Genomic DNA, 19,496 nt, shown 5'->3' with positions numbered 1-19,496 from the left:
GTTTGCTGTTTCTGAGAGCTGGACTGCATTGTTGGGGTCCTGAAGTGAGCTGGCTGCAGCAGGGTTGCCGCAACAGGAGGGACAGGGGGCCATGGTCCTCCCACTTTTTACCTGCCATAAGGGCAAGCGACGGGTGGGGGGGAAGGGGTGGAGAGGAGTGAGCGGGGGGCAGGGTTGGGGGGGAAGAGGCAGTGCCAGAGTGGGGCCTCAGGAGAAGAGGTGGTGCAAGGGAAGGGCTTGGGTGAAGGGGCAGAACAGTGGTGAGGCCTCAGGAAGAGTTGGTGTGAGGGTAGGGGCTCCAGGAGAAGGGGTGGCACAGGGGGATGGGGCCATGGTTTGGGCACCATTGGCCCCCGTCTTTTATGAACCTTATGCTGCTCCTGGGCTGTAGTCCATGTGGGGAGCATGGAATAGGGAGTCCACATTCATTGAGTAAGACCCAAATACCAATGTTCAAAAGGCCCACCTTCTACCCTTGTATTATGCCATTTATGAAACTACATTTCAACACTGTTGGAAATTCCTTCTGATTTGGGATTATAAAAGACAATTGTTCCATACCTTTCCTTCCCAAAAAAGGATCTACGGGTAGAAAGAGGGAGAATTCAGCTCTTTTTGCTCTCTTATATTTTAGTCCAGATAAGGGTCTATCTTCAGCTTGGTGTCAATCTGTGTAACTCTCAGATTTATCATTTGGATAATGTAGTGTGCTGTTTAGAACCAGTCCCTACTAATGCTGTTGTAGACAAGTGCTGTGTATAGGTTGGGAGTCTTGAAGTTCCTGTTGGAACTTGCTAAAAAGGAATTGTAATTGCAGAGCATTAGGGGGGAAAACCCATGCTAAATCCCTGCTTAAAAAGAAAACTAAGCCTCTAGAGTTTCAAGGAAATTTTATTGTTAGCTGTGTAATGTCAGGTGGCCCGTGAAAGCTTTAAATAAGTAACTTTATTGGCTCTGCCAAGTAACTTTTTATTAAATATTTCCTTTCTTACATATTTGTTGTTTCAACAATTGCTTGGTGGAAACCTGAATTGAAGAATATATAGTCAGGTGTTTCCTACTCTGGGCAAGTACAGGCTCACTAAGTTTTTTTTTTTTTTCCTTACTCGCTCTCAGGCTTTTGCATTTACAGAAGTTCAACTTTTATAGTAGCTGACTAAGTCTGAAGGTGCTTGTACAGAATGCGTGTTTAAAGTGAATTTCTTTATGCACAGATTAATTTTCCATGTGTAATTTTCATCCTGTTTAATATTATATAGATGCAACTTGTATAAAAATGTATGACACTCTTTTTGGACAGTCTTGTGAATATTGAATGATTTTTAAAGGGAAAATGTGCCACCCTGCAGCTGGGAGGCAGCGGGACACGACTCTGCTAAAAGTAGCAGTGTAGGCAGGGTAGGTACTGCTTGGGCTATAGAGAGCCATGTAGGAATATATGCCTGGGGACATACACACAGGCTTCAGGTGTATCTTTGAAGCAGTGCCTCGCTGTCTGTGCTACTGTTTGTGCCTGTGCAAAGAGGGCTACCTGGCTGTGTACGCTACACATCGCTGTAAGAAGTGTGTAATGTGGATGTACCTATAAAGTTTATCTTTGTAGCACTTCCGGTGACCAGCTCTGGCCAAATTCGTCCCTGATCTAATTCCACTGACCCCCAGTTTGGCCCTTTCTTTCTGGTGGAGGCATTGCAAAGATAAACTCTGCAGTGTACAGGGCTGGAAGGAGAACGGAGAGTACTTCGCTGATGAAAACAAATCCAGTGGCTCTCTTTTCCCTTCCCGTTCCCCAGGGATGGGGAGTCAGCACTCTGCAAATCTAAGCACCAGAGTTGGTGTCTGTTTTCTTCTTTTGTGCTTCTGCAACTTGCTCTCTCAAGGTAGTGCTCCTACTCACCTTTAGCTCTTTCCTAGTGCTTGTATTAAGTGCAAGTGGCATGAAACTCCCAAAATCTTGTGACCTATGCACATGTCAAGATGACTGGAGTTGTCTCCGTTTTTACTGAATATTTTGATTAGTTGCTGTGTAATACGTTGTCCCATTGACGATGCAGCCGGTAATATGGGGTTGGACATAGGGCTGTTGATCAGCAGCTGTTGGTTTCATCAGTAATGGAGAAAAGGGTTGTAAATGGGTACTGTGCTCCGATTGTTGGCTGCAGGGTCGGGAGGGTTTGGGCATAAACATCCCAGAGTATAAAACTGGTGGTGGTTGTGGCTCTATGCTTAAACCTTACGTTCAGAGAGAAACGAATCTAAATGATCCCAACTGTGTCAGTGCTTTTCTACCAGGGCTTTTCATGTGGAAAAGAAAGAGAAAGTGGCTCTCATCATAGATCTTGCTGTGGCAGCGGCTTTTACTGGTAGCATTGTAATCTATATGTCTGTACTGCCGAGAGAGAATCAATCCAGACCTTGCTCTCCAGTCGCCCTATCCCTCCTAGAAAAGAGCCCATGAAGGGCTAGCTCTTGGTGAGCACTCATGCACCAGCTGTTAGAATGCTGCTGTGGCTGCAGGTGTTCCAGGTTCAAATATTTCTGGGGACAAGGGGATTTCAAAATTTATTTTAATTCTTTTTTGCCTCTTCCCCTTCTCTTAGACACAACAAGTAGGAACGGGGAGTTGTGGAGAGTGATAGAAGTAGTGTTGGGCGTGGAATAGCTGTTGTTACTGTAGGAAATGTGATAGCAGACGCAGCTGTAAGTAGATTGTGTGATAGCTGCTGCAATTAGCCAAAACTTCTCCTCATTAATCTAAAAATGTATTTGGCTCCTACTGAGTCACAGGTCCCATCTGTTGCCAAGTGACAACAATCCTGGGTTAGTTTAGTGGGATACTGAATTATTCCCAGTGCGTTTGACTGATAGTTCAGCCAACATGTTGATAGGCCTGTACAAGGTTATTTTCCTGACATTTTGTCATCCACTCCTTGATTAATTATAAAAAGGAAAAATCTTTTGGATGCTAGGATTTGTGTGTGTGGTGACTTCTCTGTTGCATAGTACAGTACATTTTTGGCCCAAACCTGCAAGGTGCTGAGTTGGATGAAGCCCTTCATTTGTAAAATGGCCTTGTCCTGCAAGGTAAGTAGTGTAAGTAAGTACAGGCAGATAAATAAAACAAAGGTTCCTTTGTAATTTATACCTTTGAAAAATTGCTTTTCTTTCTCTGAAATGTATCTCTAGCTGCAGATTAAGTAGAGGGAAATTTAAATGTGTAAAATCTCATTTTTAATTTTGTGTTTATCTAAACTTACAGCTGTCGAACATGTTATAAACCATTGTGTGATGGGCACACACAATTGTGATATTCCTCAGCGTGCCCAATGTGTGTATGTTGGTGGCTCTTCTTACATCTGCACATGTCTAGATGGCTTCTCTGGAGATGGACGCTCCTGTGTGGGTGCGTAACGCCATTTATTTATTTAGTACAGTTTTGCTGATTATTATATATGCTAGTGAGCCAGTTGATACCTGCCTTGGTTTGATTTTTAAATCACTTTTTCTAATTTTCAAATAGAAGGTGTCTTGGTTGATAAGTCTCCTAACAGACATAAAATTCAACCCTTATATTTCCCCCCTCATTTGTAACCCAGGACTCATTAGAGATGTGGTTGATAAGTAGCCTGGCTCTGATGGGAGAGTTGCAATAATCTTAAACAGTTGTTAGTTTATAGACACCTAAACAAAACAGGTCAGATCCTCAGTTGGTGTAAATCAATGCTGAGCAATGCCCATTTATATTGGTTGAGGATGTGTCCCACCGTGCCTGGCACACTGAATTTCTAATAGTAACATGCCCTTTTTCACATTGCTAGGACTATAGTGCAGTGGTGGCTTCCCATAATTGTATGCACTGGAACCTTTGCCAGCCAAATCTTAACCGTTTTATAGGTCCATCAATCTATAAATCTGTTGCTTCAGAAATCCAGAATATTTTTAATAGTGTGGGTAGGTAACTGTGTTAGTAAACTGTCAACAATGCTTTTTTTAGAATTTTCTGTATAAATTTTGCATGCTTTACCTCTAGAAATCAAATCCTAACCTAGATATGGGATAAAACTTTCAAAAGCAACAAAGTGGCATAGGAGCTGAAGTGCCATTGAAAATCAGTGGAATGTAGGCTCCTAGGTGTTAGCCACTGTTAAAAATGAGACTTCTGTTCCTAAGCCACTTTGGCACCTTAAAAAAAATCCAAAACAAACAACTTAACTGTGATCTGTAAACTATTGTATATCATGAGAAATTATCTTGCCTGATCTTCTTCTGTTTTACAGATGTAGATGAATGTCAACAGAACCACTGTCATCCAGATGCTTTCTGCTACAACACTCCTGGGTCCTTTAGTTGCCAGTGTAAGGCAGGTTATCGTGGGGATGGTTTCCAGTGTATGTTAGGAGGTAAAGTTTTAAAGTTCTTCAATTTGGGACCAGAAATAAAGCTCGGGAATCAGAGGACAAACGTTTAACCTATTTCGTCGCTAGAACAAACTCTCCTGTTTCTAGGGTCTTCATCTTTATTACCATTTCCCCCCTTTAAGCTTCACCAACTTGGCAAATATAGCTATCAATCTGTCTTGTGCAAAAAAAAAATCTAAGTAGCCTTATTGTTTTAATGTAATATTTAATTGATCAGTGGCTAGTGTCCAAGCATTCTGAGACTCCCAAGTGTATTTATGGCCTGATTTTCTAAAGGTCAAATAACTAGGGCTGTATGTAGTCGGTGGATACCACAACTGTGTATACACAAGGCCCATTAGGCATTGAACTGGCTATTTGCTCATACAATCCTAGCAATGGGGTTCAAATTCAGCATGCCATTGCATTCACACTTTCGTGTGCCATCTTTGTCTCCTGAGGTGTTGAAAATCAAGCCCTAATGTTAATATGATTCAGTAGTGTTCTGGACCAAGGTGTTCAAAGCACCACAGGCCAGGCAGGAGTACTTTGAAACAATGAGGCTTGCACACAGCTGTGAGTTAGTGGCTTTACTGAAGGTTAATGACACACCGCAACGGGGACTCCAAGCATTGCAGTCACGGAGGTGGGGAACCCAGCACAGCGGAGCTCTGCCTGGGACGGAGTCCGATGGAGGGGCAGGTGGTCAGCATTAATAAGCACTACACAAAGACAGCTCATGAATATAGAATTAGGTACTTCTCAAAGGGGCTTTCCGCTACCTGGCAAAAGGCCATGCGAAGCAGTTGGAACCGGTCAACGGCCGGTTCTAGCTGGTTTTCTGTGTCCTGCAATAACTTTCTATGTCCTACAATAACCTCTCAACTCGAGAAAGCAGAAGTTCCCTAGCTAGGCCGTAACAAAGTCTTCCGCAGTCCCTTACTAGTAGCGGCTTCACTTTTTCAAAGGAGTCCACCTCCATATTTTTCTGGGTTTCCCCCCCATGCCATCCCCTCATTGATTGCATACTAAAAATTATGGCCTTTCAAATAGATCTTAAAGACTCGTGGTGTCTGGTCCTTCATCCCTGTTTTCACTTGATTTAAAGTAGATATCTGTGGGGGTATTCATTGTATTATCTTTCAACTGATGCAGTGTGTTGATGGAGGGGAAGGAGGAACACATGTTCACTCCTTCTGCAGTAAACAGGGCAAGATATAAGTGATTCTAGTCCCTATTTAGGGAAGTCAGTGTTTTGACATAATGATGGGTATAACCTGTTCTGAAAAGGGATCTGTCTGTCTGAACAAAACAAACCTACTTATTTTTTGGTTAGGGTAATAGCTCTCTATCCAATCCATTTTTCTTTAGAGATGTTTAAGCCACTAGAATTATTCCTACCCTTATGAGGAGTTTATGTGTAATTTGCAATACTTGTTTTCTTTCACGTATGTCAAAATTAATACGGCTAATGAGGAAAAAAGAATTATTCTTGCCCAATGCCCTATGGATATTAACAACTTTTATTTGGATGGGACAAGCTATCCAGTAGATATATTAACATGTTCCACTGTTAATGTGTGGTTCTTAGGTTGCATAAGCAGAGGAAACAGGCATATTGGTTTCAGATTTGTTACTGTAACTGCTATCGCATTAATTCTATGAATAATTTGTCACATTTAATTTAAATTACATTACAAACCTTTCCAGACATTTTACAGTAAAAATGTTGCATATGGAGAGCAGCTACTAGAAAAAGGCAGTTCTGATAAAATAAGAACTGACCCAAACACGATAACCAGAATTTGGCCAAACTTTTCTCAAGGTTTGAAATGGTAGACGACTTTTTTTCCCTTGCCTATCTCTTCACATTCCAAACAGAAGTGTTGAAATAACTATGAGAACCATTATTCCTATTCTTAGGTCTAGAACTTGAGATTGGGTAAATCGATGTAGCTCCACTGGCTTCATTTAGGCTACACGAATTTATACTACTGGACAATCTGGCCCAAAATGTTCACCTTGACAGACTCAGTAGTTTCAGATGAACATACTTGGGTAGTTAATCAAATCTTTAAGCCATTTGAAACTTGCCTTTTATTAGTAATTCTTCTGAAACGTTTTTGGAAGAATGGTTGTTTCTAGTTATACATTTCTGTAGTACAGCACAAAACAAAGTGTCAAAATATTTATGCAATTGACAGAATATGCTTTTTTAAAGCCCTCAACTTTTCAAAGCTTGCCTAAATGTATACTTACAAGACATACTATATTATGGCTGAACCTTAATTTTTAGGGGGTCTTCCCCCTATATTTCGTAGTTGCCCTAAAAGTCAAACCCTTAGAATTGTGTGTTTAATGTCTCATCACTAAGGCAAAAGAGGCATTTGCAGCACACTAGTAAAAAGCCGTGTGGTGGTGGTGTTTTATATTTGCGGTTCATATTTATCTAACTCTTCCTTAACAGCACATGTGGTGTGTCAAATCATCCAATATTTGTAGACTTTTCTGTGCTAACTAGACTCACTGGAGCAGATTGAAGCCAGCTTTGCAGCATTAATTCTGAAGCTCTAGCTTTTGTCGCCTTTTAAGACAATGTTTCAATATTCTTTTAATTTAGTTTTCATGCATGAAAACTTATGTGTATTGATGGAAAGTTATATAGTGTTTCTCACCTCATTAAATATTTCTCAAACTAACCTGAAGATGAGAAGTGAGTTCTTGCCAGAGAAGGAACTTGTAGGTAATTTGAAACCAAATTGAATTTTTAAGATTCTAAATTTTTCCATAAGTCAGAGATGTAGAAGTATTGCTTTGACATCCGTTGCATCCCCTTTGTTACAGCAGAACCAATGGTTTAGTATATTGAAGCTGACAAATTAATGTTATGCAGAAAGCCCAGTTTTAAAAATATGTTGAATTTCTTCTGAATGTATAAAATGGCATGTATTTTCACTGTTCAAAACATAGTATTTACTGCATAAAACAAATGTCTACTAAACCTTTAAGTTTAAATCTATTATGGTTAATACAAAGTGATTTTTAGAGTATAGTAGTAGCTTCATAATATTTTTACAAATATATAGAATGACTTCTATTGTATTTCTTTATGGAATTTGCCTAAATGCTTTTAAAAATCTTGGCCCAAGGGCCTAGTGCTCCAGCTGCACCTTAAATCTGCTGAGTTTAATACCCTATTTGTTTGGCTGGTCACCAGGATTTTTCTGGATCCTGTACCTTACTTGACCTTCCACTTTCAAGGTAGAATATCTAGCTGTATATGGATCTATCCTAAAACAGTGTTAGTGGTAATATAATAGCTGGTAGGGTTTTTAGTATCCAGTGTTTTTAGGGCTAAGAATCTACTAGGGTTCATTAAACTTTCTATGTGTCTGAGGTTTTTTTCCTTATGATTTCTGCTGTGAATTAGGGACATATCTAAACCACCAGCATCAAATTAGTTCCGTGCATAAAGTTTGATTACAAAAACTGCTTGGTAGGTAAGGAGCTTATCCTTTTGCTAGTGAATTAAGTCTGATTGGAATACAGTAGAACTCTACTACTTTGCACTTCACTAAGCTGCAACACTGGTAATTCTCACAAAAAACCTTGTGGGTACTCCACTCTTCAACAGAGGGATAATAGCAGATGCTTTAGAGAGGCCTCATATTGCTAAAACTTAATTACTTTTACAAATATACTTTGATACGTTTAATAGTTACAAAGTTTTATCAATAATTAAAACCAAAATATACTTGTTAAAAGTAGTTCAAGTACATTTTCTAATTTATTTTTTTAACTGTGCTTTGTTCACTTTATTGGCTGACTTTTAGTATGTGGTACTCCACAGTGGATCTCCCAGTCAGAGTATTTTAGTGAGGATCTACTGTATTCAAATTTACAATCTATCCAGGCTTTTCCCCTCCTACTTCTTCCATATCAAGGTGAGATCTCATTGACCTAAACTAATTCACTAATATCTCTCCAGGTAGCTATCAGCTTGGAGATTTTCATTCAACTAATTGCTCAGTCCTTGCTACATATAGTCTTTGCAGCAGCTTATATAACTGGCTGCTTATGATTTTTTTATCACAAAAAAGTGAGTCTAGCTACTGCTGAAATGGGCCTCTTGAAACAATTAGACTGACAAGCAGAGATGGGCCCAAGCCACAAAGTTTGGACTTAGAGCTGAACTTTACTAATAAGCATCAAGATTTCAGTTTTAAGAATGGTAGAGTCAGAAATAAGCATCTGCTGAGTCTAACAGACAAAATGCTGCTTTATGCAGCCTTTATTCTCATTGATATAAAATTAATCTTAAACACTGGGTTCCATACAATGAGTAACAATCTGTTTTATGCATTTTCTTTTTCTTTTTTTTTAAACCAGTACATGGTAAATCTTCTCTCAGAAGTAGCTGTTGGAAATTTTCTGGAATTTCACATTCATTCCAAACTTAGCCACCTTGTTAATGAAAGAGTTGATGTGAGCAGTGACATTCCAGCGGCTACTAAGAATGTCTGAACTTCATTATTTCCTCACGCTTCATTTTTTCAGTTCAAAAAGAAACAGATGTCTGAGCCCTCCGACCCCTGCAAACCCCAGAGGCTATGTTTACTAAACAGAAGGGAAAAAAAAGATTCTTGGGTAGGGACCTATGGCCACTAAATACTACTCACACAAGTACTGTTAGTGTGTATAATCTTTCATATGAGAAATGCATTGACAGCATAAGTCTATTTATTGTTTGTAGTATATCGCTACAAATGCAGGATGACAAAAGCAAAAGTAAACTGATAAATAAGGGTGAGATTTTAATGCTGACATTTTTAACCTGTTCTTTGAGACTGTTCAGGACTAGCAATTGAAAATCCCAGTGTAATTTCTTGTGGTACCCAGAACGATCTATCCAAACAAGAAACTTAAAGTAACTATGAAATTACATAATGACTCTGGGCACAGTATGAAAACATTTGCTGTAGCTTCCATTTGAATGAAAATGTGATTGAGTTGGTAGATCAGAAGTTGAAAATATTTTAATGGCTTATAAAACGGAATATCTGAATTTGGCATGATTACAAAACCAGTGCATAATAAGTTTTGGTGGTGGCGAAGTGGAGGAAGATGTCCCATGTATTGTGGAACTTGAAATAAATTGAAAATGACAGGGATGCTGAAAGTGTGGGATGGAACAAAAATTAAGCAGCTGTTGCTGTAGGAAGGACATCCTTATACATTCATAGACTTCAAGGCCAGAAGACATCACTAAGACCATGTGGTCTGACTTTCTTCATAACACCAGCCACCTCACCCAATAATTTCTGCGTCACCCAGTAGTATTTGCATCAAGACCATAACTGCTGTTTGATACCATATCTTTTCGACAGACATTCTGTCTTGATTTACAAGACTTAAAGTGATGGAGAATCCACCACGTCCCTGGGTAAGATGTTCCACTGGTTAAGTACCCTCACTGTTAAGAGTACATGCTTTAGTTCTAGTCTGAATTTGTCTAGCTTCAGCTCCCTGACATTGGATCTCATTATGCTATTTTTGCTTGATTTAAGAGGCATCTAACAACAGAAATCTCTTTCCCCATGTAGGTTCTGGTAGACTATGGTCAAATCACCTCTTAAGCTTCTCTTGGATAAACTAAATAGATTGAACATCTTGGGTATCTCTCTGTAAGAGATGTTTTTCAAACCTTAAATTATTCTTGTAGCTCTTTTCTGGGCCTGTTTCCAATTTTTCAACATCCCTTTTGAAGAGTGGACACTAAAATGGGTCAGAGTATTCCAGTACCGTCTCACTAGTGCCATGTACGAAGGTAATACTACCTCCACACTCCATGACATTCCCCTAGTTATACATAAAAGAATCCTATTTACCCTTCTAGGTGCAGCATCACATTGGGAGCTCATGTGCAGTTACTTGTCTACTGTGATTTTTTCAGTCCTTTGCAGACCCTGTAACAGGGTGGCCATTTACCGAGCGCCCCTTCCTGGACTGGGTTCTCTTTACAGGTATCCTACCCCTTTTAGCCCCCTCTTACAGGCCCCTTAAGAACTATGCCCAGGATTTCACATGGATAACAGCACTCGCTGCCTGGGTTTTATATCTAAAACAATTCATTTCTGTATTAACACCACCCCTGCCTGGGGTCAGTTTAATAACAGAAATAGGTCCTAACAGTCCTCAGGGTCCCAAAATAAAGTCTATCATCACACAACAGTCCATACTTAACTCTCATGTCTAGGTGTTTCTCTTACAGCTGGAGCTCATTTTCCATCCCAGTCTGTTCTCACTGTTCTTCCTAACTGGATCTCAGCCTTCTGACATGGCCTCTAGTCCCAAACCCCATCCAGGTTTCCTCACAGCCTCCTCTTCCCTGGGCTTCTCTCAAGGTCACAGCTCCCTTGGTCTCAAGGTCTTCCCTGCAAGAGCTGTTCACGTTCTGCAATCTCCAGAGCCTCCCCCTTCATTCTTTTTCTGGTTGTTTTCCATAGTGAAGCAGACTTGATTGGATAGTTATAGCTGCCACCAGCTCCTAAATACCTCAGGGTTTATGTTCTCCCATTCTGCCCTGTATCTTTCAGGTAATGTATGTTGTAACAAAGCTTTTCTAATACTACCCTTTTTCCTGATATTTTTACTACAAAATATAATAACTTTTTGTTAGCTTAAGCCATTGAAATTCCTCAAACTTTTCTCTTTCTCTATCAAAACCCTTACATACCCATAAAAGGTTATCAGTTGTTTCTTCTACCTTACATCACATACATAGTCGATCTTTGTGTTTGTTTATTCAAAAAAGATTTTTGTTTAAACCACAGTGGCCAGTTAGTACTCTACACAAAATCACTTCATTTTTCCTATCCGGGCTCTGTATTTCATTATCCTCTACTAAAAAGCACAATTCAAAAAATCGTCTTCCTTTTCTTTCATTGATCCAAATTTTTTGCCACTTCTCTCTTTAAATCATTCTGTATGAGGTGTCATGCTGTCTGCAGGGGGCTCACAAGCGTGAGTGCCAACTTTGGGGCAGACTGTCCAGGAACTGGGCACAAACCCCAAATTGTTTGTGTTCTATAATTAGATTTCACCAACCAATTAACAAATGTGAACTCCTAAAGCACTCTGACAGCCTTAACATGGAGTCACAGACAGTCCCATTTGGCGCCCCAGTCTATCTTGTCATCCCAGGCAAGCATGCCTCTGTGATAAATGGTTGCTTTACACCAAAAATCACAGCAATATTCAGGTTACTCCTCCTCCCAAAGGACCAGTCACTCCCCCAGGTCATTTTGCGCTTTAGATCTCAAACAAAAGACAATGCTTGTAGCCATGCCTATAAAAAACTAACTAAAGGGTTATTAACTAGGGAGAAGAAATGAGTTCTTTACAAGGTTAAAGCAGGTAAGCATACATGCACAAAGATACAGTCTTAAGTTCAAAATGTTATAGTAGCTTCTATAATAAGCAAGCCTTTATGTCTTTTGGGGCTAACCCAAGCCAAGCTGCTTGGGGATCTCTTGCTTAAGATTAGATATCTCTGTCCATCAGAGTCCAGACAGCATACAGAGACTCTTCGTAGTTCCTTCTGGTGAGAGATTTTTATCCCCATTTCCCTAGAGCCCAAGCTGATGGGAGAACTCTTTGTGGGTGGATGGGGGGAGCAATCGACAAAGTCTTTGTTCCATAATGGCCCATTTGGATTCAGCAGTCCTTCCTGATGGGCAGGAGGTAACACCTTCTGTAGGAATCTAGCCTTTTGCATTAGATGATGTTTTTTTCTTGTTTGGTGAGTTAGAGTTTCAGAACAAATATTTTACAGTTATAGCGCAAACACTTAAGTATTATCTTTATAGCATGGGACATATTTTAAGTATTATATGCAGCGCCCTACAAACATTCCATAAATTCTAAACACTACACACATTCTTATTACTCTAATATCTATTTTAATTATACTAACCCACAGGTAAGGCAGACTGGTTTCCAACTATGCATTTGTGAGTGTTCAGTGAGGCCAATTCCTGTTTACTCAAGGGTATTTCTCCGTCAATCCTTCCATTTCTTACAGTGCTTTTAGCAACTTTGTCTGCCATTTTGTTTCCTGTTATCTTCATATGTGTTGGCATCCAGGCTAATGCTATATGTATTCCTATCTGTGCTAACTCGGTTGTTAGAAATATAACTTCATGGATTAAATCACTTCTACATATGAAGATCCCTTTCATTAGTGCCACAAGGCCTAATATTGAACCCAAAAACATGATCCCTGCTGCTGAACGTCCATCCCAGATCCAGTGAAACACACTAGCATTATTGGCTAGTTTGGCCATCACAACAGCTGCAAAATCAGATATTCTTTTAGATGTACTAATTCCTAATTTTGGTGTACAATGTGCTGTCCCTACTTTTCCTGGTCTGGTTTTTTTTTTTCTTTTTTAGACCCATCTGCGTATATTTGACAAAAACAACTCCACTTTTCATCTATATACTGGGTACACTTCTTTTTTTATATCTATCTCCTTTTTACTCTTAGATTTATAAAATAAACCTAAACCACATTTAGACATGTTCCATCCATAACGAATGTTTCCATGACGAAAAGTTTTGACTTTGTTTAGCTTTTCCTTGTCTTTCAACTTCTGCGTCCACATATGAACTCAAATGGCATGTGGAGTTCTAACCATTGTGTGCTAAAGGTTACGTATTGAATTCCCAACAGTCCCCATACATTTGTTTTGGTAGTTTCATCATTGCAATTCCCATTAACTTTGGCCCCAAGAGTTAGCCTTGTTAGTTCCATTGTAAACAGATTATTAAAAATCTTTTTAACCCTGTATTCTTATTGATTATTACAATTATAAAATTACATATTGGAGTGCAACATGCACTTGTCACATATACCACATTCTTTATTTAGGCAGCTACTTAGAGTTAATTACGGAGATGGAAATTAGTGAAATACATTTTTTTTGAACTTTAGTTAACATATACAAATATAATTGAAATTCTAGAAAAATCAGTGACATAAGTAGGGTGATCAGACAGCAAATGTGAAAAATCAGGACGGGGTGGGGGTGAATAGGCACCTATATAAGACAAAGCCCCAAATATAGGGACTGTCCCTATAAAATCGGGACAGCTGGTCACTGTAGACATAAGTATAAGTATAGTAAAATGCAAAACCAAAAACAACGAGGACTACTAGTGGCACCTTAGAGACTTACAAATGTATTTGGGCAGAAGCTTTTGTGGGCTAAAACCAACTTTATCAGATGTATGGAGTGGAAAATGCAGTAGGAAGATATATATAACAGTACATGAAAAGACGGGAGTTGCCTTACCAAGTCGGGGGTCGAGAAAATTCAGTTGATGTGGGCTATTATCAACAGGACAAAAAATCACTTTTGTAGTGGTAATCAGCATGGCTCATTTCAAACAATTGACAAGAAGGTGTGAGTAACAGTAGGGGGAAGTTAGTTTTTAGTTCTTGAAGTGACTCATCCACTCCCAGTCTTTATTCAGGCCTAATTTGATGGTGTCCAGTTTGCAAATTAATTCCAGTTCTGCAGTTTCTCATTGGAGTCTGTTTTTGAAGTTTTTTTTGTTGAAGAATTGCCGTTTTTAAGTCTCTATTATTGAGTGTCCAGGGAGGTGGAAGTGTTCTCCAACTGGTTTTTGAATGTTATAATTCTTGACGTCTGATTTGTGTCCATTTATTCTTTTGCGTAGAATAAATATAGTATAGTAAAATAGTTTCCTGTGTTCATATTTACAATCCTACAGTGTCCATACTTTCAACCTTATAGAGACTGTTAGAAACAAAGATGGAATGAAATGTAAGTGGAGCACATCAGGAGATAGGTCCCAAATCAGGTAGCATGCTATTCTGGAACTTGATACACCCAAGAGTTTAGGTCACAGGCTTTTATAAAAAAACTTACTTGATACACTTTTATAATACAGTAATGTGTTATATATACAATCAATTGATTTATTTGCTTATCATTTGAGGTTCAGACTCCCTGACTCTATAGCCCAGATAAAGCTTTTTTCGCCTGCTGGAATGTAGACACCATGATGTCTTCTCCCCAACTTGTTAGCTTGATAGCTTTATGTATTTTATAAGTAAATGTGCCTTCAGTGTCTCTGCCAGACCAGGTTGATCAGCCAAGCAAATACACATTCCATTATCTAGGGCAGACTGGGTTTATGAATTGCTTTAAGAACATAACTCTAGCATATATCCATAACTCTTGGTATATACCCAATACATACATCATGGAAGAATACTAGTGATCAGTGAGTTACTAGTTTTCCAATGATATATTACGTGACACCTCTTGTGTATATATCATGACTAGGGCCCTATCAAATCACGGTCCGTTTTGGTCAATTTCACTCTCAGAGGATTTTAAAAATCGTAAATGTAATGATTTCAGCTATTTAAATACGAAATTTCATGGTGTTGAAATTGTAGGGGCCCTGACCCAAAAAGGAGTAGTGGGGGGTCGCAAGGTTACTGTGCGGGGGTTGCAGTACTGCTACCCTTACTTCTGCACTGCTGCTGGCAGGGGCGCTGACTTCAGAGCTGGGCAGCTGGAGAGCAGTGGCTGTTGGCAGAGGGCCCAGGTCTGAAGGCAGAGCCAGCGCCATCAGCAGCGCAGAAGTAAGGATGGCAGCTCTGAAGGCAGCACAAAAGTAAGAGTGGCAATAGCACGACCCCCCCTAAAATAACCTTGCAACCCCCCTGCAACTCGCTTTTAGGTCAGGACCCCCAATTTGAGAAACCTTTATCTCCCCCATGAAATCTGTATAATATAGGAAAAAAGCACACACAAAAACAGATTTCTCGGGCGGGAGACCAGATTTCATGGTCCGTGATGCTTTTTTCATGGCTGTGAATTTGGTAGGGCCCTAAACTTGACACCACTGTGTGAGGTGTAGTGAGTATGTCAGTCCTGACGTGTTGCTGCACAAATGGGCCTCTGTGTCACAATGTGGAACTGTGTCTTATCTATTGTATGAGCCTGATCCTGCAAGCTCTTACTAGCAAAAAGCTTCTTTGTAGGCAATGAGACTACTCACATAAGGATTAACATGTGGTAGGGCTTGCAAAATCAAGCCTTGTGTTTAAAGCAATGAGTAAATGTATGACATTGTGTAGATGTTTAATAACCAATAGTGTAATTCTTTAGAATAACGGTGAAAATTTTAAATGTTACATCTTATGTAGTGCCAGTGGCATGCCTGTCTACTTACATATATGAAAGGAGACCAGGTCCAGGCCCCAAAGAGCTTACAATTAGGACTGTCACGCGATTAAAAAAATTAATTGCACAATTAATCATACTGTTAAACAATAATAGAATACCATTTATTTAAATAGTTTTGGATATTTTCTACATTTTCAAATATATTGACTACAATTACAACACAGAATACGAAGTGTACAGTGCTCACTTTATATTTATTTTTATTACCAATATTAGCACTGTAAAAAACATAAGTAATAGTATTTTTCAATTCCCCCATTACAAGTACTGTAGTGCAATCTTTTTATCATGAAAGTTGAACTTACAAATGTAGAATTATGTACAAAAAACTCCTGCATTCAGAAACAAAACAATGTAAAACTTTAGAGCCTACAAGTCCACTCAGTCCTACTTGTTCAGCCAATCGCTCAGACAAACAAGTTTGTTTACATTTTCAGGAGAAATGCTTCCTGCTTCCTGTTTACAATATCACCTGAAAGCGAGAACAGGCGTTCGCATGGCACTGTTATATCCGGCGTTGCAAGATATTTATGTGCCAGATGCACTAAAGATTCATATGTCCCTTCATGTTCCAACCACCATTCCAGAGGACATGCGTCCGCTCTGATGACAGATTCTGCTCGATAACCATCCAAAGCTGTGCGGACCAACGCATGTTAATTCTCATCATCTGAGTCAGATGCCACTAGCAGAAGGTTGATTTTCTTTTTTGATGGTTCGAGTTCTGTAGTTTCTGCATCGGAGTGTTGCTCTTTTAACACTTCTGAAAGCATGCTTTATACCTAGTCCCTCTCAGATTTTGAAAGGCACTTCAGATTCTTAACCTCGGGTTGAGTGCTGTAGCTATCTTTAGAAGTCTCACATTGGTACCTTCTTTGCTTTTTATCAAATCTGCAGTGAAAGGTTCTTAAAATGAACAACACGGGCTTGGTCCTCACCCAAGACTGCTATAACATGAAATATATGGCAGAATTCAGATAAAACAGAGTAGGAGACATACAGTTCTCCCCCAAGGAGTTCAGTCACAAATTTAATTAATGCATTATTTTTTTAAGGAGCATCATCAGCATGGAAGCATGTCCTCTGGAATGCTGATCAAAACATGAAGGGGAATACGAGTGTTTAGCATATCTGGCACGTAAATACCTTGCAATGCCAGCTACAAAAGTGTCATGCAAACACCTGTTCTAACTTTCAGTTGACATTGTAAATAAGAAGCGGGCAGCATTATCGCTCATACATGTAAACAAACTTGTTTGTCTTAGTAATTGGCTGAACAAGGAGTAGGACTGAGTTGACTTGTAGACTCTGAAGTTTTACATTGTTTTGTTTTTGAGTGCAGTTATGGAACAAAAAAATTACATTTGTAAGTTGCACTTTCACAATAAAGAGATTGCACTATGGTACTTGTATGAGGTGAACTGAAAAATACTGTTTCTTTTGTTTGCCATTTTTACAGTGCAAATAGTTGTAATAAAAAAAACAATATAAAGTGTAATAAAAAATAAACAATATAAAATAACAATATAAAGTCTACTTTGTATACTGTATTGTAATTGAAATCAATATATTTGAAAATGTAGAAAAAATCCAAAAATATTTAATAAATTTCAATTGTAATTCTATTGTTTAACTGTGCAATTAAAACTACGATTAGTCATGATTAATTTTTTAATTAACGTGAGTTAACTGCGATTAATAGACAGCCCTACTTACAATTCAAATTAACAAAAGAGGGGAAAGAAATGCAGTGTAAAAGCAAAGTGACTGAGTGGTTGTAGTTGATAGGATATCATTTTTTTGTTGGTGGTGATGGTTCTGATGAACTTTTATGTGTATGTTGTAATATGAGCTAAAGTAAGCATTATGAGTTGAAGCATGAGAATAAGGGTGAAAGACTAGCCAAAAAAAATGCTGAAAGACTATCCATAATAAATGTGTGTGTTCAGTTTCGAATGCAAATATGCTGATGATCTTATATCTGTTCACAGATTTTAAATACAAGTATTTATCTAAAGTAGGCTGTTACAAGAATGAAGGAATAGATCTCAAGGTAACCTATAGACAGTTGGATGGAACTGAAAGCTTACCACAAATCCATACATATAAGCATCTAGCACAAATGAGTAAGATGATGATTTTCAAAGGCACAAAGGGCAGCTAAGCACCCAACTCTCATTGAAAAGCAGTGTGATTTGGTTGTTTAGCTGTCTTCTGTATCTTTATAAATATAGGCTAAGATTTTCAAAGTTTAAAAAAGCCATGGGCTCCAGAGTCTGGAAACAAGATGTCTGATCCAACAAGCTCTTACTTACGTGAGTAATCCCATTGACTTTATTGGAACTAATTGCATAAATAAACGTTTGCAAGATTGGTCCGTAGCATTGCAGTAGCAAGTAAAGCATGTGTTTTTGTGTTTGTGTTGGGGAGACTTAACAAAACTGCAAGGTGAACTGCTATGGTTATAAAAGGAGGTATCTTTACTATAGCTTCCTGTGTATGTGGTGATAGTGAAATTATTTTGCTTGGGATTCTCTTTTCCTATAAATATTTTCATAAACTCTTATCTGTTGACTATGGCTTCAGTTCAGGAGAACACTGGGGATGTGTTTTGGAAACTTTCATTCTTAACATCTATATTATTCTTAACTAGCTATTGGAAAGGAATTGTCAAAATTAAGGCCTCAGTCCTTCAATTGGATCCACATGAGCAGAGCTTTGTGACTGTATAGAGTTTCAGAGTCTGCCCACATGGCTCTGATTGCAATATTGGCCTAAGGCCCTAATCCTGCAAACGGTTATGTGTGTGCTTGCTTAAGTAGAGTTGAGCACATGTATAAATATTCGCAGGATTGGGACCTAAATTGGTAGTCATGACTAACTTGCAATTTACCATTTTGCTGTGGGTTTTGCCATCTCGTTTTTGACATTCCTATAATCAGCATGGGAAGTTTCAGAGTAGCAGCCGTGTTAGTCTGTATTCGCAAAAAGAAAAGGAGTACTTGTGGCACCTTAGAGACTAACAAATTTATGAGAGCATAAGCTTTCGTGAGCTACAGCTCACTGGTGAGCTGTAGCTCACGAAAGCTTATGCTCTCATAAATTTGTCAGCATGGGAAGGTATCTATGTAACTAAGTTCATATACTTATGTGAACTCCAAGATTCTTGTGACATTTCTATTTAGCTGTAGTAAGATTGTTTTATGTAACAAGATTACAATTGGAGTGCATGCATTCTTTTCTATAATACGTAATTGCTAACTCCTTTTAAAAATGTATTCTCTTGATTTAGGTTTAGAAATTTAAGTTGTTAATAAAATAACTGCTGGTTTAATTTTGTTAGAAATTCAGTCATAACTGAGGCTATTACACTATTTGATAATTAATTCTTGGGGCAGAGAGGAGCAGTGGCCAACCTCTGGGATTCATATTCATTTTTGGAGGAGGGAGGGGCTGATGCCTTCTCACAAAGATAATTTGGATGGATAATAGTTTCCTTTTAAAACCCTAGAACAGTAGAAAAACATGGCTGGCCTCCCGCTGCTGTACACCCTCAGCTTTCACGGGAAAATGCCATACACAGAACATGACCTCTTAAAAAAGCAAACGGTTTGGGCAAACAAGCCAATTACTGAATACTCTGCTTTTTTATAGTGCATTGCTGGGAAGATGATCATTTCAAACACACACAAAATATTAGCTCTGTGGTGTTCCTTAAAAATGTGTGGTCTCCCTTGTCTCAATGTACTTCACCACCCACGTCAGAGCTGAGGCCAAATATTTCATTTGTTTAGAGACGCTGAACTGTTCT

At 38.8% G+C, this 19,496-nt stretch overlaps 1 protein-coding gene across 1 annotated transcript in view; it reads left to right on the top strand.

Annotated features, from left to right (window-relative positions):
• Positions 1-19,496, top strand: part of NID1 (nidogen 1) — a 79,370-nt gene that overhangs the window by 36,312 nt on the left and 23,562 nt on the right. The window contains exons 11-12 of the mRNA XM_038397578.2: positions 3,260-3,403; positions 4,278-4,400. Coding sequence (XP_038253506.1) covers positions 3,260-3,403; positions 4,278-4,400 — 267 coding nt within the window. The remainder of the gene's footprint in view (positions 1-3,259; positions 3,404-4,277; positions 4,401-19,496) is intronic.

Source organism: Dermochelys coriacea, chromosome 3 (genome assembly GCF_009764565.3).
Source record: "Dermochelys coriacea isolate rDerCor1 chromosome 3, rDerCor1.pri.v4, whole genome shotgun sequence".
NCBI classification, from domain to species: Eukaryota; Metazoa; Chordata; order Testudines; family Dermochelyidae; genus Dermochelys; species Dermochelys coriacea.
The sequence above is the reverse complement of the archived record's forward strand: the minus strand, read 5'-3'. Positions and strand labels throughout refer to the sequence as shown.